At 41.8% G+C, this 24264-nt stretch overlaps 1 protein-coding gene across 1 annotated transcript; it reads right to left on the bottom strand.

Moving 5' to 3' along the window:
- Positions 1 to 19591: 19591 nt before the first annotated feature.
- On the bottom strand, positions 19592 to 22835 carry fzd10 (frizzled class receptor 10). Its single transcript, XM_012866288.3, has 2 exons — positions 22220 to 22835; positions 19592 to 22100 (listed from the first exon to the last, which is right to left on the bottom strand). Exons 1-2 carry the CDS (start codon positions 22240 to 22242, stop codon positions 20330 to 20332), a joined length of 1794 nt encoding a protein of 597 aa, XP_012721742.2. The 5' UTR covers positions 22243 to 22835; the 3' UTR covers positions 19592 to 20329.
- Between the last annotated feature and the right edge of the window lie 1429 nt (positions 22836 to 24264).

Genomic DNA, 24264 nt, shown 5'->3' with positions numbered 1-24264 from the left:
TACCAACTTACAACTCAGAATGTGTGTCTTTTCTTTTCAGTCATTAATGCTCAGCTTGTCATCAGCAGTCAAGTTTAACCAAACCACACAATGTGGTTCTACAAGCTAGTTTGAAAGAAAAAAAATGTAACCAGCAGGAAAACCACAAACATAGATTTTTGTCCAGACAAGATTCTTTCTTGCCAAGGGACACAGAAGTTAATAGTAAAGTAATTGGCTATGGTCAGATTTTTAACCTACAATGTTTAATGTGATAAATCATTACATAATGGTTAGTTAGAGAGCACAATGGTTTGCTTTAAAACATCTTAAGTCATAGCTGCATGAATGTATTCTCCTTATTAATTACTATGTGATGCAGCCAACTTTCAAAAATGAAAAACAGAAAGTACTTTGTTGAGATAGACATCCGGGACCAAGCTAAACTGTAACCATGGCATTCTTTTGTTTATTAATATGTTTATTTATTTTAAGGTCACTTTATCTGGAAAACATAAATTGTGGTCTTCCAGATCCACAATTTATGTTTTTTGAAAGATAGACGCCAACAACGATTTTTCTTGGTAAAACAAGATATCGAAAATGTATCCAGTGTTTGTATTTAAATTCTTAAGACCTTTTTATTATTTCATTTATATTGTATTTGTCATGTTTAGGTATAAGGACTCTGAGGCAGAGCAGGAAAAAGCCCGTGCGGATGTAGTTTAATGATAAAAGAGAGCATTGTGATCGTGTCCCTGTTGGAACACCTGATTGGGTCAGATTTTTAACCACCTAGCTGTTGATCTAAGTTGGAGCTGAATAACCCTCCTTAAGTTTCCCACTTTGTGCCAGGCTCCGCTGCCAGTGACAGACATTCAGGATGATGCTACTGCCACCTCACTTGACAGTTGGTACCATCTTCTCGAGTTTGACAGGCTCATATTGAGTCCTCCTCCGAACACACTTCTTTGTCAGCATGATTAATTATTTGACTTTTTTTCCCAGAAAACTTTTCTCCAGAAGACATTTGGCTTGTTTATGTGGGCAGCTGCCAAGTGCGGTTGAGCTTGAATGTCTTGATTTTGGAAAAGGTACTTCTTTCCTGGTAGACATCCATGGAATCCATCTTGATGTTAGACTCTCTTTACTCTGGACCAGGGGCGTCTACAGATAGACCTCTAGCGGTGCTCATGCACCTGCCCTTTTGGCAAGGATGAGAAAAGCCCCCTTTCTGCTGGAGCTGCTTTTTCCTTCATCTATCAAATATATATACAAATAAAACCTTCAGTCTCTGCACTAAAATATGTTTTTAACAGGCATTTATTTGAGTTCTTGTGAGAATTCTCCACTTATCTGATCAATGGCACACACAAGCCCCCGCCTGGCCCCTCCCTCCTCCTTATTCTGTCTTTCTCCACTTGCCAAACTGCTGCAGTCACCAGAAACCGTCTCTGTGGAAGCTGGTTTTAGCAAATAGTGCTCTGTAGCGCCAACCTGAAGGTGAAAGAATTAACTGTTTGTGTGCAGGAAGTGCGTGGTTTACGGAGATGTTAGCAGCTCTTTTTCTAACCCTGGACCTGTATCCTGGATGAAGGGAAGGTCAGCCCTGATGATCCTCTCTACTGACCTTATTGTTTGTTGCGGTCAAAACCTCTCGTGTTTTGTGGATGAGCCAAACTACCAAGTGACAAACATAAAAGGGAATGAATAATGAATAATGGTATTTCAGAAGATGACCTGCTGCTCCTTTTAGAAGGTTGTACTTGTTATGCTGCCCAGTATTGCCCTAGTATCAGTAATGCTACTTGCTGTCTAGAGATGTTGAGAAAGAAATGCAATTCTAGATCCGGGAGGATGGCGACATTGGAAATAGCTGATCAGTCATGTGAGGTAAATGTTCACCGTGTCAGGACTTATTTGACAAATGTATCTCCCGTTTGGAGCATTCATTCTTTTTCACAAAATCCGAAAACCACCTTAAGCGAGCTCAAAAGCTTTTTTTTTTTTTTTTTTTTTTTTTTTGTGAAAATGAAGAAGTCATGTCAAACTTTGCCATTTCTATCAACCTTTTCTAATGCAATACTTCAAAATATATAAAAACATTGATGGAAACACGCCTTATGTGTCCTGTGATCCTCCTCCTGCCGGTATGAAGACTCATCGCCGTCCTGGAGCAGACCGCTGACAGTCTTCCGTGGACCTCAGGAGTTTTACAGACAGGTCCGCGGAGATGCAGTCATTCCTGGGGGAGAAGAGGAGTCGGGGGGGACCTCACCCCTGGTGCTGATGATCCTTGTGCAGGATAAGATGATCCCCAGTCTTACCTGCTGCTGCCTGTTACTTAGGAAGCTGGAGATCCACTGCATGCTGGTGGAACGTTCAAAGCAGAACCTCAAACAGCTCCAGAGACGTGTTGAAGGTCTGAGTGAAGACTCGGGGGACAGCTGGTTAACGCAAGTTTTTATGAGGGGCGGGGGTGTGTGGGGTGGGGTGGGGTGGGGGCATTGTCAGATGATGGAGCGTTCCTGGTCTTTTTACAATGAAAGAGCCAATTAACATCTTACTCAGAGTTCTTAAATCCAAGTAGGGGGTCTGAGGGGGTTGGGTGGTTGGTGTAAGGGGAACCTTTGTGTTAGAGTGCAATGTGGATGATTTGGAGAGAGGTGTGATCGGCTACTTGTCAAACCGGCAGTAGGAACTGATGTTGAGGTCATCTGCCAGAAAAGGATTTTTTGGGTAAGGGCTCCTGTAGGCTAGGTAATTAACATGACAAACTAACATGTGCAGTATAGGCTAAAAACATTGCTCCATGATAATAGAGGAGTCTACAAAAAAAATAATGAATAAATAGGAAAATGTCCCTTGGCTGATTTTATCACCATAATAGCCCATTATTAACATTAACCACCGCAAGTTTGCTTCAGATTTGAAATGAGAGGTACGTCTTAAGTTGAGCTACATGACAGTCTGGTGAGGTATATTGATATATTTGAAAAAGTATATTATTGGTGCCATGGTCCAACTCTGTCAGAAAACAAGAAAATTATGTAGAATGTGCTCTCAGCTTTACAGAACAATCAGTAAGTCATCCTTAATTATTATGCACAACACACATTTATTTATTTAATTTCCAAATTTTGCAGCGTAATGCCAAGACAAGAGAGGCTAAAAAAAGCAAATATCTGTTTATATATAAAGATATCCTACTGTTCTTTTGATTTCATGAGCAAATTTAGTGATGGGTGCCCTTTTTTCTTGGCTAAAGTGTATGAGCACATGCCTGCTGTGGACAGTGACGCTGGTGTTTGAGGATCTTCCAGTAAGATCCTCAAACACCATAAGATCCTCAAACACAATAAGATAAGATAAGATAAGCTTTATTGATCTCACATTGGAGAAATTCACTTGTCACACATTGGCTTAGAGATCAAAAGAAGGTGCCAAAAGGAGGAAAAAAAGGAGGAAAAGGTGCATAAGGTATATATATATATATATATATATATATATATATATATATATATATATATATATATATATATATATATATGGGTGGCTTGTATACTAATGGATTGACATTGTACATTAAGTGGTACCAGGTAAGGCACAACAGTGAGGTAGTGAGATAACTATACAGCTGAAGTCATGTATTTAACAGTGTGTGAGTGGCTTGAATCCTGGTGGTTCCTGAACATCCTAACCAGTTTCCTTTCATCTAGGCATTTGAAAACAACAATGATCCCAAACATACATAAAAATGTTTTTGGCATTGATAAAACAGGCAAACATTAAGCTTGTGAAATGACCCTGAAGACATCCCTATTAAAAATGTCTGGACTGCGTTTAAAAGCTAAGTCTGAATCTGAAAGCTGACCAGTGCAGATGAGCTGCAGCATATATTTTAAAAAGATTGCTCAAACATTCATGTAGAATTATGCCAGAACCTTGTTGAAGGAGAAAAGAAGAAAGGACATTGAATCAAATATTACTGAGGTCTGTGCTAATTTTGAACCTGCACTGATCAGACGAAATCCAATGTAAATTCAGAGATGTAAACCCAATGGTTGTTTTCAAATGTCCTAAATCAGGATAATATACATGCTGATGATGAGCGTACATAAACTTCTGTCTTCATTGTATAGACAGAAAGCTTTGCTGTGTTTCAGCAAAGGCCTCAGAGTGTCTCAGGTCTTTACTTTGTGACCACTGAGCACAGAGTGGGGCTAATCTACCATGTAGATTAACCTGAGCACCGCTCAAGTGTTTGTGTTTGACTGTGGCAGAGCAGAGATAGAGGGACATTGTGGGAAAAAAAGAAGACACCAGGGGGAGCATTTGGAAGGGAACAGTTTGCTCCTGAATGTCAGGGGCCTCCATTGGCCCCGAGGCTCGCTGTCTCCCCTTCTCTCAACTTTCCCTGCCCTTTCAGCTCGGCCTCAGTCTGTTACTCTCCCACCTCCTTTCCCTGTGATTTATGCCTAACCTCTGTAATTACAGTGCCAACAGCAGCAGCCTTCAGGTTCAGATGGGGTGAGGCACAGACATGCCCCGTCACCTCAGAGCACATACTCGCCAGCTCGGCCGTTTAATGCTACTGCAATTTTCCTTTCAGCCTGATCTCCTTGACACTGGCTCTAGGGACATACTTGTGTGACAACGGGAGATTGCGAAAAAACCCACGGCTAAACACACGTCAATTATGTTCCAACAGGAGAAACGGTAAAGTTACGGAGGGAGCAGGTTTGGCAAACCAGATTAACTTCTGTTGACTGATTTTTGCTGCCACCAGGGGTTTGTGGTTCGATTCCGATAAATAAATCTAAGGATATGACAGCTGCACGTGTCTTCAGCTCGCTTTTCATGTGTCATACTTGCAACAATCCGTCCCTTCAGCCAGATGAAATATAAACAAACGTTTTTTTTTTGGATCTCCAACTTGGAGTCTCTACCTGACCTGACACGTTCGTAGACATAAAATTCTCCAAGTTCCCACAACGGTGAGAAAACCTCTCTGTTGCAAGGCGGTTTTGGAAAATAAGCCCTTGAATCTACAGCGTTTGCTCCTCTCTGCACTGTATGTGGACCATGCGGATGTCTGTGACATACCGGGCATTGTCAGTGTTCAGAGAGCTTTCTCCGGTGACCCCCCCTACTCCTCTGTGAAACAGCATGACAGAAAGTCAGAGAGAGAAAAGAGAAGAAAAGAAAAGAAAGAGGAAAAGAAAAGGAGAATGTGCCCACATGAATGTGACATAGTACGGACGGACTCATGTGCTTGCCATGACAACCGTGCAGAGGGAGAGGGAGGGCCGGGGGAGCCCTGGCTTTTTGGCGCGGTACAATGTGCTGTCTTAACCTCAGTGACATCCCCGTTGTCAGCAGGTCAAATGCTTGAATATCAATGAACTAACTGAGTGCCCCTCAAAGTGCTCCTCCAAACTGTTCGGCTCACATGAGAAGAGCTCGGTGTCCTCCCTGACCCACTGACCTGCTTTGAGCCTCTTGCTTGCATTCAGACCGGAGTCACTGATTCAACAGGGGTTAAACAACACTCACTCAGACCACATGCGTTCCTGCCTCCTGCTTCCACTCGACCCAGTTCATTTCTTGTCTGCCAGAGCAGTTACTCCCAGTCAGGGTTTGTGCACAGGTTAGGATTCAGAAAGCCTGTGAGCAAAACAGCAAATAGAAAGATATTCATGCCCCCCTGATGTTTTCTCAATTTGTTATAAAATAGAACATAAACTTTAATGTATTGTATTCAGATATTGGGTGGCAGTGCAACAAAAGGTAGTCCATGGTCCATGGTTCAAATAGGAAATGTTGTTAAACCATTATGTGCATTTTAGGGTATGTCTCTAAGCCTTTGCACATTTAGAGACTGAAATATTTGTTAAATTTTCTTTGCAAAATAACTATAATAATGGAGTCACGCTCTATGGAGACCTCCTATTAACCTTAATAATAGAGCCTTACCACAGGTTCTCAAGAATATCTATGGCAGGCCCTTGACTGCACTATTCTACCACAGGTAGACATAAACTAAGGCCTTTAAGGATCTCTACAGTAGCTCCTGATAACTCTGGTTAGCAATGTTATTCAGACCCTAGCAATGTTGTGTTTTTATTAAAAACGTATTTCATGTAAAATCTTTTAAATATTTTAAATATAAATGTTTTTTGCATCAAGCAGTAAAAAATACAACTACACCTGCTATATAATGGATCTTGAATTTTGAATCTTAAATATCCAGCTTTATATAGCATCTAGTGCTGCACAACACCTCCCAGTTCATCTTTATCACAGTATCACCATACTAAATTTAAAGATAGCAAAAAAGAGCTTTTGGCAGCAATAAATATTAGCTAATGAAATTATTACCATCCCAGTAATATATTGGGTTAAAGTTGTTGTTGTAGTGAAGTCATTAAGAAACCACACCGAAGGTGTTTCATCGCCAAACCAGAGGGTGTGGACATATGAAACAATTTGATGAGATGGAAATAGTGAATAAAATGTGTTATCTAATAATCGGTTAGACTATTGTGCTCGATGTTTGCGAGAACCAAAAGCAAAAATAGATTAACACTGTTTAGTTAAGCATCTCTTTACTTATCACAAGCCATTTTGTTATAATGACATTCACGAATGCATATCATATGTTTTTCCAATACTGTGCTGCCCTAATAGGAAGTATTTTAAAGATGTGATGAGCTCTTGTGGACTACATTTAAAAGATGGATCTTTATTTGAAGAGTCATGTCGATTTTTGGGCCTGATCAGAGACGACAACGACCAGGACTACAGAGAGGAGGTGGAGCAGCTGGTTGGCCGGTGCAGAGACAACAGCCTGCTCCTGAATGTGGAGAAGACGACGGAGATCATCGTCAACTTTAGGAAGAACCGACCTCGCCACGCTCCACTGCTCATCAACAGCTCAGCTGTGGAGGCAGTGGCGAGTGGAGCTGTGGAGTTGTCTGTGATGTGCACCCCCAGTTCCTGGGGGTGCACATCACAGACAACCTTACCTGGTCTGTGAACACCACGTCACTGGTGAAGAGGGCACAGAAATGATTGTATTTCCTACGGAGGATGAGGAGAGCCCACCTGCCACCGCCCATCCTCACAACCTTCTACAGAAGCACCATAGAGAGCATTCTGACCAGCTGTCTCTCTGTGTGGTGTGGAGACTGCAATGCCTCAGACAGGAAGAACGTGAGGAGAGTGGTGAGGACAGCAGAAGGGATCATCGGGGCTCCTCTCCCTTCCATTAAGGGCATTTCATCCCAGCGCTGTGTGTCCCGAGCCCGTAACATCATCAGAGACCCCTCACACCCCCACAGTGGACTGTTCTCCCTGCTGCCCTCTGGGAAGAGGTTCCGCACCATCCGCTGCAGGTCCACCAGGTTCTGCAAAAGCTTTTTCCCCGTTGCCATCAGACTATTTAACTGCTGAAACTATAACTGGACTCTGCACCACATCTGTACATCTGCGTCACCACATCTCTATCTGGCATTACCAATGCTGGCGAACTCTTAGTTTCCCTTTACACAACGGAAATGCATTTTTGCACAAATGCCTTTTTGCACCACTATTTTGCACATTAAAAATGGTTTGTAAATTCTCCTGCACAATGTGACGGCACACTGTTTTCTCCTGCACTGTTATATGTTTACATTATGTTTATTATGTTTACCACTGCACTTTATATTGCAATGTTGCCTTATTCCACCTGGAATCTGACTATACTCCTATAAGCTGTATGCAACGAAATTTCGTTCTGTATGCACCCTGTACATACAAAATGACAAATAAAGTTGTCTAAGTCTAAGTCTTTTTCAGCTCAAAAAATAATTTATTTTGTAGGCCAGAGGCATAAATGTTTTTTTGTTTTTTTTCTATTGTAAAAAGTTGCAGTCCAACCTCTGACCTGTACCATTCCATTGTAGCTCTGGCTATATATTAAGGTTCTTGTCCTGCTGAAATGTAAACCTCTGCCCCATTCTAACAGCTTCTCCTCTAGGATTTCCCTGTGTTTAGTTATCATCCCATCAACCTTGACCAGCTTCCTTGTCTATGTTGAACAGCACCCTCACAGCACAATGCTGCCAGCATCTTTTACCATAAGGATGGTGTGTTCAAGGTTAGTTTTCTTCCATTGAAAGCATTTTGGATGTAGGCCGAAATGTTCCATATTGGTCTTTTTTTATCAGAACACTTTCTTTCACATATTTTCGGAGTCTTTATGGTTTGTGGCAAAGTTTAAAAATGAAATGGTTTTCTTCCAACGGTTGCTTTCTTCTTGCCACTGTCATACAAAGAACTGGATTTGCGGAGAAAACTAATAGTTTTCACGTCAGCAAATGTTTGTTATGCTCAAACCTGAGCTGCAAATCTTTGGAGATTCTCCAGAGTTACGATGGCATGAGCTGTGGTTGGTTCTCTTACTAATGCGCTTCTCGCCTGGCCTGTTACTTTGGGTGCTCTGCAGTGTCTTGGTGGACACTGGCAGCTGTACTGAGATGCAACTACACACAGACTCTGTTTACTAAATAGGTGACTTTTACTACTGCATATAGCCCATTTAAGACCTTTTTATTGTAAATGAATTTAAAGCTTAATCAGAATGTTCCTTTTACGTTGCCTACAATCGATCTCTGCTTTTTATTGGTCCGTCACGTGAAATTGAAATGAAATACTTGGTGGGCAAAACTTGACTAAATGTAAAAAGGTTCGATGTATATGAAAAGCTTTTGTAAGACACCCTTTTAGATATGAACGTTTAAAATAGTTCCCTGCTTTTGTCAAAAAGCAGGGAACAACTACTGTTGTTAATCAAACATACAAATATAATTAATAATAATATAATAACTGCAATCACAGCAGCATTCCTGTAGCAGCGCCACCCATCATTTCAGACATTTATTCACTAGATTGAATTGCGGCGCTGCCTCCTTTCCTCCTTCGGAGGACAGAACAGAAGCTTGTCCCGATGTTGTTTAGTGAATCTGTCCGTCATGGTTCAAAGCCTTGATCCTAAGCAAAAATCAAATGTACAGCTAAATTTAGCTCTTCATATTTATGCAGGCCACATTTGCTTAAGGGATTACTGTAAAGCAGCCATTCACAAACAAGTTATGCAGGTGTTCTGCCACAGATATGTAGCCACATTGTTTGCATGCCTCTGCGGAGCCATCTTTACCACAGCTTGTGATGGCTTTGGCACAGTCCTGTCATACAGCAGCTGTTTTATGAGCTACAATGTAATTTTTTTCTTTCTTTTTTTTTTCTATGGCTATTCCCACATCTGTTCTAAAAAAAAAAACAACAACAACCTGACATGAAAAATGAGGCAAACCCTTTATGGAACCTCCCTAAGCCGTTATACCAAGAAAAAAAAAGTCTGTATGTTATTTAAGCTTTGACATGCTTATAAATACAAACAAACCCTCCACAGCCTCCAGTCTCACATCAGAAGCACAGAAAACAAAATTTTGGTGTGAAATAAGGTCCCAGAGCCAGTAAGGCACGGCAAACAAAAACAGCGGTCGGGCGAAAGAGTTTTTACTAAGTTGTCAGACTGCAACTCACAGATTGGCCCTTGAAGTCGGCTGTTATTTTCCACTCAGGCCAGATAAATGGGTCCTGACCCCTTCCATGGGCAGATTAGCCGCTTCTGCCATCACTCCCATTATTTTTATCAGGACCAGACAATCTTGTCTGCCACCAATGTCCAGGAAACCCAGATTCTTCAAGCAGCCTGTAGCCTGATTACTCTGAGGAACACATGTACTATCAGATACAGTTGCAATACCCAACAATGGAGTTGTTTATAATCTCCCCAACTGTTTCTCGGCGCTTACCGCAAATTACTTCCAGCCCTGTCACTCCATAAAGCAAGCTGAGAGCAAAACGAAACGGAGCCCCGGACAGCTGTAGTCCAGCACATGTTATGTGTTGTGTGTGCCCATTCCTATTAGGCTGATGTCTCAGAGGGGGAGGAAAAAGAAAGATACACTGCATTACTTTTGGCCGCAAAAATGCGGCTAAACACAAACATCAAGCAGATAAATGGCGGAGTTAAGCTTGTGCTTTAATTTGAACTGTTTATTTGATATCTAACTCCTTCTAATCTCTTAATCAAAACCCAGATTAATGAGCAGAAATGCCAAAATAGTTTAACACACTCAGTATGTTGCTACTGTTATTACTAGTGGATTATAAGTAAATTAGTCTACATTAAATTAGTTAAGCTCATATGAATTCTGTTTTACTGTCATCAAGTGTTTTCTGTGCCCTTTGTTATACAAGACCTTTAAAATACTATTTAAACCACTTGAATGTTTTTAGTTTTTGCAATGTTACAGCCACATTTTCCACATGTTTCATTGAGAATATATGTACTAGATCAACATAAATGTGGTGCAGTATTGTGAAATAAACATAAAAAAAAAGATTGTTAGAAGCAAAAATCTGAAAGGTGTGACATACATTTGCCTTCAGCTCCCATGTGTCAACACTTAGACACCACCCTTTGCTGTAGGTACAGGTGCAGGTCTTTGGGAGTATATCTCCAGACACACACCTTTGAAAAACAGCTCAAACTTACGGAGAGTCAACGGAGAGTCTGTGAACAGCAGTCTTGCCACACATTTTCATTGGAACCAAACATTTCCATTAAAGCTGGATTGTTGATGTCTTGCTGGAAGGTGAACTTCTGTCCTGATCTCAAGTCTTTTGCAGCCTCTAACCGGTTTTATAACAGGATTCCCATGTAATTAGCTCCTCTCCTTTTTCTACGAACTTCAGTATCCCTCTCAATGCTGAAAAAAAGCCTCCTCGCAGCACAGTGCTCTGACCACCATGCTTCCTATGGATGATTTGCAGTGTGAGTTTTCTGCTACTTTTTACAGCTTTTTGCATATTGACCAGTTTTCTTCTCATTTGACCAGAGCCCCTTTTTTCTATGTGCTCACTGTGTCTACATTGGTACTCTACTACAGATTGACCTTCCAATGACTTTTTTCAACTAATTGTTGTGGTGTCAGTAAATCTTTCCGCCTGAGCCGGAGATCTCTGCAGCTCTTCCAGAGTGTGCTGTTTCCAGGTCTAAACGCTGTGTTGGGGTGTCGCGCAGGTCTGTGCGGACAGTGCGCTATAAACGTTTGTAGACGATTATACTTGACGCGGATTTTGGTGCCGTATTCTCTAAAACCACAGGGGGGCAGTACTCACCATAACCAGTGGAAAAGCAGTAAACAAGAGAAGAAACAATTGACAATTACAAATGATCTTGTAGAATAGTAGCTGTGTTTATGGCATCTAAACAGAAATAAACGAAGGGTTAGAGACGTAGAAGAAGACGTTGTGTTGGTCTGTTGCATGCAGAAAGTGGAGAGGATGCGAAGATGGGAGATACAGTCTGTCTGCAAAGCCCGTAGGGATCTTTTTTCATGAAGGGTTTAAAAAAACAACAACACACTTTGCTTTTCTAAATATAAGCTGCTGCCGTTAAATACCGTGGGTTGTTGTTTTAGACTTGATTCATGCTCCAAGTGATGGAAACAGAAGTCAAAATCCTTGGCCAATAAACTCACCGCTGAAAGTCTGCCGATAATATTGTTTTCAGTCACAGAACAAACAGTAACAACATAGCCTTTAATGTAGTTGTGCTGCTTGAAACATCTGTGCCATTTGATGTCAGATCAAGCGAACTTGCATGGCGAGGACTCCTTTGAATTCCACCAAATTGAACGAAAACTGCGAGCGCAGCCTGTCCAAAGTTACAAAAATTCAGAGATGCATGACCTCGCGCCACAACAGGGCGCGGGGAAGGGGACAGCGCAATTGCGTTACATTGGGGAAGCGCACCCTCGCACCCTGTTTATTGCTTTGGGTATAAACCTATCTTAATGCTGTCTTTGCTGGGCTGGTCAGTTTAGGTGAAGGCTGCTTGTGGAACAATGTTGTCTAAACCTCAGCTCGCTTTAAACTTCTTCACAGCTTTCTCCTTGACCAGCCTGCTGTGTTCCTTAGTCTTCCCTATGCTACATGTTCGCTAATGTTTTTTAAACCTCTAAGGCCTTCTGTTTTCGTCCTGAGATTAAATTACACACAGATGGGCCCTCTTTGCTAAGCAGGTGGATTCTGATGGCAATTACTTGCCCTATATTTTACTAAGGGGCATCACAGCAAAGGGGCCTCAGTACAAATACACAATTTTTACTTGTGGAGATAATTTGAAAAGCATGAATTTCATCAATTTCCTTCCCATTCATGATAACATTCTTCTTTCTGTTGGTCTATTGCATAAATCCTAATAAAACGCATCGATGTTTGGCTTTTTATCGAATCATGGGCAAATGGTTTTTGTCATTATGCCATATTAAATGAACACAGGGCACTGTGCAGACATAATAATGCCTTCTAGTACTCCTCTCCAGCTGAATAATAATATTTCATTCTATTAATGTATACCAACCCAAAATTACTGGGCGAGTTCACAGCAATTCTTTTATATTTAATGCATTCTGATACATCTTCCTGTTTTATCTCTAAATGTGTCATCTCATATCTTGCTATGCCCCCCGTTCGTTTAATAGAGTTAACATTAAAATAGTCAAATGCCAGCATGCAATACAGTCAGCCAGAAAAGCTGGGAGGTTTTCTCCCAGTTTATGTGACAGCTGATTGTGTAGCTCCCATTGATGTTCTCCCCCTCTGTGCCATCTTTCTTTGTTAAGTTTGCTGAGAAGAGTCTTTGAACCACAGGCATTTTTCTCTCTGCTGCGTTCATGGGCTCTGCCACATCCTTCATCATCCGTTTTCCTTTATAGCTCCTATACTGCCGATAAACCCCACACACAGAAACATAAACATATACAAATGTAGACAATCTCATGCTGTGATTGCTTTCCCAGCTCCCTCCATCAGCCTTGCTCCTGCCTTTGTAACATTACTGAGAAACATGATTTTTTTTTTCTTTTTACACAGAAAACCATACACTCAAATGTAAGATTTTTCACAGTAATCACTTCTAATATAAAATATGTCAGCGGTATGGATTAGGAATGCGGTAGATTGGAATTGATAAACAAACCTTACTTCTATGTTGTACATTTATGGGTTCTTTTACTTTCCATTTAGATCTGACATCTTTTGTTAATGCGTATGATCTGGAGCTGACTTACTAGAATGCAATAATATCTGTTAGCCAAACTGAAGGGAAATGAGCAAGTAAAAATGTTGAGGTTTACACCTTAGATTATAAATTTGATTTTTTTTTAGAAAGGACCTCACAGTGCTCACACCCCTAAACAAAAACCTAATTGTATTTTATCCAGAGTTGTGACAAACCAACACAATGTACTGCATAATTACAAAGGAGGAAAACAGTTTTTTCCCCCAAATATTTTCTTTCCACATAAAATTTTGAGTTGCACAGATCCACAGTGTGGAAATCCGTTGAAAGGACAGAACTAACAAGAATAAAATAAATGTATAGAAAAACATATGACCTGTTGGTAGATTGCCACAAACCAGTCGGGAGACAGCGTAGACATCAAAGAGAAGGTGCTCTAATTAGATACAAGTCTAAATGTAATGTTTCCGCCTACCGAAAAATTGACGTGTGGAAGAAAACCACCGATACATATCGCAAAGACATGGCTGGCGCTAAGTACGGGATAATCCTGGTAAAAAAAGAAAAAAAAGAAATTTAAATTTGAAACTGGGGCAGTGGTTCATCTTGCTGCAGGACAGCTGTGATCCACTCCTCTATACAGTTGAGAATCTGGGCTGTGACTTCAACGCTAATGTTCTCAGACATCCAATCAAACTGTGCCTGAGCATTAAAAATAAATAAATAAATAAATAAATAATAATAATAATAATAATTGGAACAAAGTTTCAGTCTTTAAATAAGCAAAGTAGCTAGAGACACATACCCAAAACACCTAATAATTGCAATAAAAGTAGAGATGCACCGATTTGATACCCGGATCGGATATCTGCTCCGATATTGACTTATTAGCTGGATTGGCTATCGGATGATAGATGCCGATCCAACATTCAGATCCAATCATTTCTTTTTTTAATAATGTAATACGCAGCAGTAGTTACAGCTATCTAGTCACTTCTATGTTTGCAACAATGATTACACTGAGAACGCACAGCAGCTAGCGATAAGCCAACACAGAGCAACATGGAGCCAGTGCCAAACTAAGCCAAATCTGATATTTGGAAACATTTCAATCTTGATACGCCAACAAATCCAAAGTAAGTTGCGGAGGGGTGATAAGGTTGGTAAATTCAACAACATAAACTTAAAAAAGCACCATGCTAAAGAACACGCAGAACTTTTTTTTAACAATGTGTCTTTCAAGCCTGAAAACTTCACTCACATGGCAAGGTATACAGTTTATTCATTCAACAGCAGTATTGGTTTGGCATCGGGTATCGGCCGATATGTTTTGCCCACTTATCAGATTGGATCGGAGAAAACTGGATCGGTAAACCTCTAAGTAAAAGGTGCATCTATAAAGTCTTAATTCAGACAGTTGGATCTAACTAGAGAACAAGTAAGAAAACGTTTAGAACCACACATTGTTTTGGTTTCATTTTAAGTTAAACAATGCTTTATTTTGTGAAAGGTGCAAAAATGCAATGGTTGTAAATACTTTTGCATGACACCATATATGAATTGTTTTCAAATTTAGGTCAAATTGAGTGGCATCATACGACAGGATATCTTTTTTTTTTTAAATTTCAAGAACATTTTTTTTTAATTTAGATTTTATTTCTAATTATTGTATAGTAACATACCTGACAGTTTATAGGATTTCCCCCTCTAACACTGTTCTCCACCTATCAATGCACACCCTTTATCCAGCAACATGCCAAAAAAAGCCAAAACTGGAGGAGAAGAACATCAAGCCTAGAGAAGGAGGCTGCATACAAAGAGCCATGTTGCAGTGCTGCGGTCCTCAGAGGAAGTGCCACTGCAGGGCCTGTATTCAGGGGGAGGGTCTTTTTGCACAGGTCTGTCAGTTAACACTAATCTGCCTGATCTCCACCTCAAAGTCACTCGCTCCTCCACATGCAAATAAACATATTCAGGCTTCTTTCAAACCAAAGCCACTATCAAACACTTATTTGATCAGCAGAGTGCCTGCGAGCCAGTTCATTATGCATTTAAAAAAGAAAGGAGACAGCTTATTGTTGCCAGGGCTTTATGTAATTACTCTCACCTTTATCAGTGACTGGGAACAATTACCTCCACATCAGACTGATGTGCTGGAGTATGTGAGCTATTATTAGTGCTTCTTGTTGCAGACTGTGCACATACGTTGCACGCTTTGCCCTAGATTCAACACTTTGTGTGTCTGCTCACAAACATGAAGCACACCTCATCCACAAAACTCAAGATTTTCAGACCTGCACGTCTCTTGGTGGCGTGTTTTCGTTATGATACGTAGACAAACGGGGGCACGGAGCGGCTTTTGGAATCAATCAGGGTCCGGCACATTTGAGTGAAGCCGCCCACCCTGAAAGGCCAGCCACATTCCTTTGTGCGTGCGTTGTTGAGCGTACGTACACGCGTCACGTTTGAGTCAGTGACATTGAGAAGCGGAGCACTGCTTTCAAACCAGACAAGCCTCAACTGGCAAACAGGTGCTGCAGGAGCAGCTGAGGATGAGGACATGAGGCGTCTGCGCAGAGTCAGATCAAAGCGAGGTTGTCTCAGTCACCCCGGCAGCTTGATTTATGCCAGTGTTTTGAAGACCTTTATGAAGGCTCGCAAAAAGAACATAAAGCTACACAAGTGGCCCCAGATCCTTGCATACAGCTACTGAAACAACAAAGGGTCAAAGCCATGGCTGTCATGACTGTGGAACAAGTACTGCCAGTGGTGCTTGTGCTACCTTTGGTGGAGGAGCCAATACATACCTACAGCCAAAAAGGATTCATTCTTTGAGCTGACTGATCACATATCAATGGGAACACATAATGACAATCAAGAGTCTTTATTCTTGTTTCAAATGGAAATGTTGGTTTTTAGGGGGGGTGGGGTGAGGGGTGTTAGCCTCGTGAGACCATCCTGATCTCGCGAGCTTTCAAGGTTTCACTCGCAGATCAGTCTGGCTACTCTCCGTTAAAGAAAATTTGGAGCCGTTCACCAAACGAACGTCCAATCAGCGTTGGCTTTGAGGCGGGTTGAGGTGTGACGCAACGGGAAGCGCGACAGTTCAGTCTAAAGAACATGGCGGCTTCAGCCAATGAAACTAGCGTTAGCGTGGCTATCGAGCAAGTTTTATCGGAATTACAGAGTATTTCTTTGCTGAGCTAACGAGCCTTTACCTGCAGCAGCAAGAGTAGCTTGGCTTGTGGTTGTGTTTTCGTCGTTGCTCTGTTACGAGCAACAACGAATCTGATTGGTTCATTTGGCCCGTCTATCACCAACATAGGCCAATCAGCTAACCAGTATTTTCGCCCCTTCCCAAAATTACTTCAACGGAAGGTTTCCAGATGGATATGCGGAGCAAATCCATCTGGCGGAGTCAGGTAAGAGGGGTGTATGTGTGAGTGGATGGGAGATCCGTTCAAAACTTGGATCTGGGAATGACTTCTTTCCCAATTCAAATATACGCCACTGAAAAGTTTGAAGGCCAGTTGGGTATGTTAAACGATGTGCTCACTGACCAGGCTAAAGACTACAAACAATGTAACGATGCATATTTATTGCCTAATGTGCTTTCAAACACTGAAGCAACATTTTTACAAAGTGAAAGTATGATTGAAATCATGTGAATTCATGAGAGGAGAATTTTTTCGACCACTGGTTTTATATAAGGCAGCCATATTGGATTATGAAGTCATTTTTAAGGATCCCTCTGTACATTTTCCAACGCATCAAAATGCACGAAAATGTAAATTCTGGTAAATTAAGGAATGCATATCAAACGGCATCCCTTAACCAATAAAGCAGTGCAAATGTTTTTTCTTCTTTTTTTAATTAAGACATAGCAGGGCAAACGTAGAAAGTTAGAGTCCTGTTACGATACTGTTCAATCAAGTTACCCTTTCAAAATGGTGAAATAAAAAAATAAATAAAAAAAGCGTATGGACCAGAGCTGGTCCGAGGTTGGTCCAGTCCGAAAAAGCATTTTACTACGAAGCCATTTGATCATAAAGTGCTAATAGGTGCATGTTGTCCATCTACCTATTTGGAACAGTCAAAGACAGTTAATGGTATTTTGATTATTCCTTGTACTTATGTGTGAGCCAGTTTCAAATTATCATTCTGTTTCAAAGCGGATCAGCATTTCTTTTTTTTTTTACTGTGGTTGCTCATGAACAAAAGAACTAAATCACCCCCTCCTCTCCGACTCTACCGAGGCCTTATCTGGGAGTGTGCCCTCAAATATAAATTGTGCTCAGGGCCTTTTAAAATCTTGGGCTGGCTACGACATGCACCGATGTGGTAAAAGTCATTAAAACTTTGAGAACCACACTTTTAAAGTTGTTTATTGTAACAGAACCTGAATCTGCCTTTTATACCGGCTCGGTTCTGCAAAGGCATGTCGAATCAGTTTAGTCATTGCACTGAAAGGTTGAAAATCTCTGCTTCAGCCAGGCGAATTAATCTGCATCAAATAATTATCAGTAACAACAATTATAAGCCAAGCCATTTTTCTGTGGCACATATAATTTTGCATGTAATTTAACTGCTACTTTCTGCTTAGCGTGGTAGAAAATAGTTGAGAAGGACAGTAGGTTGACATGCTGCAGTTGACGGGTATAATAGGATCCGTGGGTATGTAATTTATACACGGGTTCAAATGGGATTCCCCACTCCTTCTAAGGTAACATCTTATTTCATATGTCCTTGGAAGAAAACAAATATGAGACTCCCATTTTGATAACACCGGTTTAATGAAACCACATTTATACTTCTGAAATCCTAAACACAGCTGAGGGTGAATTAACCTGAAAGAAGAAAAGTCTTTCTGGCTATGCTATTATGTCCGCGCTCCGAGCAGACTTTCTTCCCTTTGAAGAGAGGACAAGAAGAGGAGTCCTGGAGAGGGGTGGTAACTGTCATTTATATTTACAGCCTCGCAGACACCTCGGGGGCTCTTATCCAGGTGGCCTCCGTTGAGGCTCTCAGAAACGCTCACACCTTTTCTGCAACTCCCGAGTATCAATAGACAGTGGCTGACTTTGATTCAGCCACATAGAGGTTGTGAGCCATGCGCTTTTGACTGTCGAAACTGGTCGGGTTGACGCTGGAACTTGAATGCCCTCGGGGATGGAGGAATACTACTCCCCAGAAAGGTTAATAAACCAGAGAGAACCCTCTTAACGCAAGCTTTTTTTCCCCCGCCCCTCAAGAAAAGAACATTCAAATATGAGAATCAAAAGTTTTACCTGCTGATTAATCTTCAATATTCTTACATATTTTTAAGCCTGGCCTTAAAAGGCTCACATATGAATGATATCCCCGTGCTTTTCGACTACAAAGATAAAAGTGAATTGCCATTTTGCGTGTTCTAGGCCACACTTATGGCCCTCAAACCTTCCATCAGCGTCACACTATCAACACCAATGTATTTAGCTCTTTTTAATCCCAATAGATCATTAAAAGAGCTGCGTCATAGTAATGCAGAAGCTTCTCGAAAATGCCTGCTAATAAGACCAGACAGCTATTCAGCTTTAACGTATTCCTCACACGTCAGACAGTCTGATCCTGTCCTTAATGACATCAGAAAAGTTGTTTAATTGCTTCACAGATGCAGCTCAATTGAGCCGAAGAAAAGAAAGGTGGAAAAGGGAGAAATACGATTTAAATTCTGTTCTGACCCGGCGAAGAAGTGGAAAACCTTGAAAGGACTCCTATAAAAGTCAGCGGTGACGGATGAATACGTGTGATGCGAACAACGTGGAACACAGTTGCAGCAGTCATCCTTGTTGGCAAAAATGAATAAATAATTTGCGACATCTAAAGCAACGACACTTAACCGACAGCGAGATGAGCCAGATTTCCTGGGAATAAATGCTTTTTGTTACGCCGTTTTTTTTTTTTTATTTAGTTCACGGCCTTAAAATAGACAAACAAAAGCGTATTTCCTCATGCAGATGAGAAAATAAAGCCTCGCTCAACTTTAATGTAAAATCTTTTTTTTTAAAGACTTTTTCTTTGGCTATTGCCAAAATTGAACAGTTTCCTTTCACTCAATATCAAGAGAAGATGCCACCCTCTGCCTGCACCTCGGTTCAAAACAGTGTCTTGTTTTCTACAAACTGAGGTATGATATTGAGTGCAAAACTGCTATTTTTGTTCCAGAGATGCTGCGAGCATGTGGAACATTTACCAACTTCAGTAAATTGCGAAACTAAATATCTTTTAGGAGGCTTTAATTAGCTACGCCTGAGGCTGTTCTTTCAAAAAAAAAAAAAAAAAAAAAAAAAGCACAAAAGGTTATGTCTTCTAAACAGACAATTCAATGTCTCGAGTGTTAAAAGCATAATTCCTATGAATGCATAAAAATATGAGCTTTAAAAAGCTGCGTGATCAACAGACACTCACTCAAGGATTTCAGCTTTGCAAACATTTTAAACTAGATGGTTTTTTTTTATTAATTTTTCTATAAAATATCACGTTTTTTTTTAGAAATATATACAAACACTCCTTTGTGCTATGAAACAGCAAAGCAATGAAAAAAAAAACAAATAACAAAAAAATAAAATACCCCATCGTGGACAAATCTCTTTTCAATGTCGAGTGCTTGATTAATTTATGGCGAGGGTTCGCCCTCACAATGGCTGTTTCATAAGGATCTTGAGCGCCTTTCAAAAGCTGCTTTCAGTCCAGTTCAAACATATATGACACAGGCTGAATTTCCATGAAAAAAGCCTGGAAACAGCACTCATCTCTCTGACCATTCGCCTCCATTGTCTACTGGGGCCCTAACATTGTCTGTAATCTGTCACCAACAGTACAAGTGTCTTTTAGCCAGAAAGGAAAATATCTATTGCACATTATTCGAATAACGCCGTGGCACATCCAAACGGTTTACTCCACTCTTTTTGTCTAGGCAACAATAGGATTTCTTTTTTTTCTTATTCCAAGTTCCTCAAAAGGACAAGCGAGTAAAGGAGTAGCAGATTTTTTCTCAAACAAAGGCTGCTCTTGTTGGGTGACATTGCAGAAAATACAAAAAAAAAAAGAGAGAAAAGAATCATGTATGTTCTCAATGCATGAGGCATAAATAAAACATGAACCTCAGTGCTTTTAATGGCTCTTTGATAAGTCTTGCTTAGGGTTTTAAAGAGTCCGCTTCGGCTTTTTTCACACACATGTCGGGGGCGGCCGCGTCGGCTCATACTTGGTGTTGTGGCCTTTGAGGGATGGGTGAGGCTTGATGTAAGGCCTGCTACTGGTGAAGACGCTGGCCGTCTTCCTCGTTGTCCTCTTCCTCAGCTTCCTGCTGAACACGTTCTGCCACGACTGCAGCGTCTTGGAGGTCCAGATCCACATGCCGCTCGTGATGCCCACCACCAGCAGCATGAAGATCTTGACCATGAAGATCTCCACGGCGGGGATCGAGGCCTTCATGACGCACTCGTCCGACTCCGGCCCGCCGCCGTCCACGCACTTCTGCTCCTCGGCGAGGATACGCCAATAGTCCATGTTGAGTCTCTCGTAGAAATAGCAGGCGATGACGCAGGTGGCCGGGACGGTGTAGAGGACGGAGAAAACGCCGATGCGCACCATCAGCTTCTCGAGCTTGTCCGTGTTCTCCCCCTCGGTTTTCATAATCTTCCTGATGTGGAAGAGGGCCACGAATCCAGACAGCAGGAACGAGGTGCCGATGATGAGGTAGCAGGAGAGAGGGATGAGCACAAAGCCCGTGAGAGCTTTGACATCCATGCTGCCCACGTAGCAGACGCCCGTCAGCTCGTCGCCGGCCACCTTCCTCATCACCAGTATCATGATGGTCTTCACGGCCGGGATGGCCCAGGCCGCCAGGTGGAAGTAGCTGCTGTTGGCCTCGATGGCCTCGTGGCCCCACTTCTTGCCTGCCGCCAGGAACCAGGTTAGGGTTAGGATAACCCACCAGAGGGAGCTGGCCATGCCAAAATAATACAGGATGAGGAAGACAATGGTGCACCCGGTGCTCTCCAGACCCTCCTGAATGATATACTGCACCCCGTTGTCTCTGTCACAGGCTATTCGGTCAGCTCCCACAAAAAGCCGAATTAGGTAGCCCACAGAATAAACACAGTAGGACATGGAGAGGAAGATGATTGGCCTTTCTGGGTACTTGAATCTCTGCGGGTCAATGAGGAACGTGAGTACAGTAAAGGCACTGGAGACGAAGCAGAGGATAGACCAGATGGCCATCCACACCAGGGAGAACTGCTTGTCTCCCTGGCTCCAGTATACGTCCACTTTGGGGTAGCACTTCGGGGCACAGGACTGACTTTTTTCCACAAAGTGGAACTTGCCCGGATTGCACGTCTGTTTGCTGCCGCTGTCCTTAAGGTGCAGGTCCTGCCCACTCAGAGGTTGCTGCGGCCGGAAGTCTGGAGGCTGAGTGTGGGACACCTTGGGGGGCTCGTCGGAGCCGTTGTTGGGCGCTTCCATGCACAGGTTGTTTGGGTCGTTTTTGGTCGGAAGACGCGAACAGTCCAAAGAGTCGGGCCAGGGGAAATTAAATCTCTGCAGAATCGGGGAGCACTTCAGCTTGACCTGCTCGCACATGACCCTGCACGCCGGGATGGGGTTCGACACCTGCTCCGTGCACATGGGAGCATGCAGCGAGCAAAGGAAGAACTTGAGGTGACTGTGGCATCCAAACTGGATGAGCGTCGCAAACTCCTGCAGCTTCAGGTCAGCCTCTTTCTGGTTGTCATGGCCCATGAGGTTCGGCATCCGAGTCATGTTGTAGCCAATGTCCTTGCACATTGGGATGTTGATGTGCTGACATCTCCCCTCTCCCGACCAGTCAGGATCTATAGAGCTGATGGAGGAGCTGCCCTTGCCCCACAGCAGCAGCAGAAGCGAGACCACTGGGAGCAGGCTCAGTTTCCCGGCTGAACACATCCTCTCTTCTGTGCTTTAAGAAAAAATACAGCCAACTGTTAAATGCAACCAGGGAAACACAAGTTTCTCTCATAAAAAACAAAAACAAAAGTCAGATCTGAAACAGCGCAGGCGTTACATGGACAAACTTACTTAGCAATCCACTGCAATATCATCCTCTTCTCAGTTTAGAGTTGCAGAGCTGAACAAAAACAGAAATCCCGCGATGGAGAGACTGTTTCCTGGCCGTAAGCGCGCTGTCAGGTCCATGCTCTCCCAAACATTTACTTTGGAGGATGAAGTGCCCGTTTGCTACTTCTCTCTGACGCCGTGCATGAAATTACCCCATGCGCTTATTAGTTTCCTTTCTGTTTGGTCCGCCTCCACGTTTCCGCACTCTTTATTGGCATTGGGTGCTCTCCGTGCGCGCTGCAGTGCGACTCCAGTCCGTGAGAAACAACTTAAAAAAAAGAAAAATTAAAAGAAAAATAAAAGAAACCAAACGATCCTCCTTCAACCCTTTGCGTAAAACACTTGATCTACATAAAACAAGTGAGATACAACAAAAGAGACGATCCTCGGCGATAGTGTGTCCCGAAACGCAGGGTTTACGCTCCTCCCCAGGGCAGACGTTCGATGCGTTTGGTGGCTTTGCTCGTCTGAGCCGGTCGGAGCCTCCGTCCCGGTCTAACCTGCCAAGAGATCCGCCTTCAAAGACAGCTGCTTTGCATAAGAAAGGCGACACTGACACGCAGATTATTTTCAAATCGCGCAGAACAGCTTGTTCGGTGCAGCACTTTCAAAGCCTCGCTGCAAACTTCCTACTCGCTGTTTGTTTGTTCACTGCAGCAAACTTAAACAAGAAAAGGACAACGAAATGTTATTATAAATATATATATAAAAATAAAACTTGGTTCGCTTTTCCTAAATACCGCGCAACATGCATATGCGCACAGACTCGACGACGCACCGAGATCAGAGTTTAGGTGGAAACTAGAAGTTATAAAGATTTACACTCAGTGCCGGATTTAAGAGGATCTGGGTCCCTGGGCCAGAGCCAGGCTTGGTGCCCTCACCAACAAGTTTTTATTTTAGTTTTTAGATTCATGTAAATTATAGCAGATTAATAGTTGGGTACCTAGAATGTTTACTGTTTATTTTTTTCCCACATTAAGTCCCTTAAATGTATTAAATTTTCATACACATTCAGTGGCTGTCAACTGTGTACACAACCTTGATAAAATGGCAGGTTTAGTGACTGTTATAAGTTATTTCAGGTTTCACATCTTTAATGGAACATATACATATTCTGGACAATTGAAATAAAAAAAAAAACTATATTTATTATATAAAAGCAGGCTATATTTTAAAAATAGAAAAAATCTACGGTAACATGGTTGCATAAGTGTGCACACCCTTAAATATGTTGCAAGAGCATCTCAATCACTCTACCTTGCAAAAGTTCTCAAAATGTATCAGATTGAGAGGACATCTCTTGTCCAAAAGATTCCTCAAGTGACCCCATAGACTTTCTAACAGATTGTGTTCTTAACTCTATAAAGGCCATCCTAGAATAACTTGAATTAATGCATCATGAAGTCATTTAATGTTGACTTGGATGGATGCTTCCAATCACAATAAATAAAATCTCCATTTATCTGCAGTTTTCTTGCAGACTGGAAGCTTTTTTGGGTCAAATCTGGCTGGTAATCAGAACTATTCAGAACTTCAGTCACCTTGACAAAACAAGCAAAACAAAAACAAGTTTCATCTGAAGAAAAGCTCCAGAGTTTGAGGCTGCCACCATTATGTTTCACTGTGGGCATGGTGTCTTTTCACAGTGTATTCTTTATACCTAACATACCTTTTGTAATTGTTGCCCTGAAGTTTAAGTTTGGTTTCATAAAGTCAGACTATATGATACTACAAGTTCTGGGGAGATTTTTCCCCCCAGGCCTTACTGTTTTCTTTATAGAAAATGCTGCAGTCTTTAACCATTCTTAGTTCAGACTTAAAAAATAATAAACATGATTCTTGCTGCATGTTGTGCCAGCAGGGCTTATTTCTGGAGCTCATAGTGTTTCTGTCCGCCTGTTAAAGCCTCACTCACTAGTTTCCTTCTCGTGTTTTGATCAGTTTTAGGAAAAATTCCAGTTTTTGCAATACCCATTTTGTCCTATATTTATTCCAGGTATATG

The sequence above is a fragment of the Fundulus heteroclitus genome, chromosome 12 (genome assembly GCF_011125445.2).
Source record: "Fundulus heteroclitus isolate FHET01 chromosome 12, MU-UCD_Fhet_4.1, whole genome shotgun sequence".
Taxonomy (NCBI): Eukaryota; Metazoa; Chordata; class Actinopteri; order Cyprinodontiformes; family Fundulidae; genus Fundulus; species Fundulus heteroclitus.
Note: the sequence above shows the minus strand (reverse complement) of the source record. Positions and strands in the feature narration are given on the sequence as shown.

Coding starts and splice junctions, on each gene's coding strand:
- fzd10 (XM_012866288.3), bottom strand. CDS start 22,242: ATGATATTGCAGTGGATTGCTAA. Junction 22,101..22,219: donor ATATTGCAGTGGATTGCTAA/GTAAGTTTGTCC, acceptor TTTTTCTTAAAG/CACAGAAGAGAGGATGTGTT.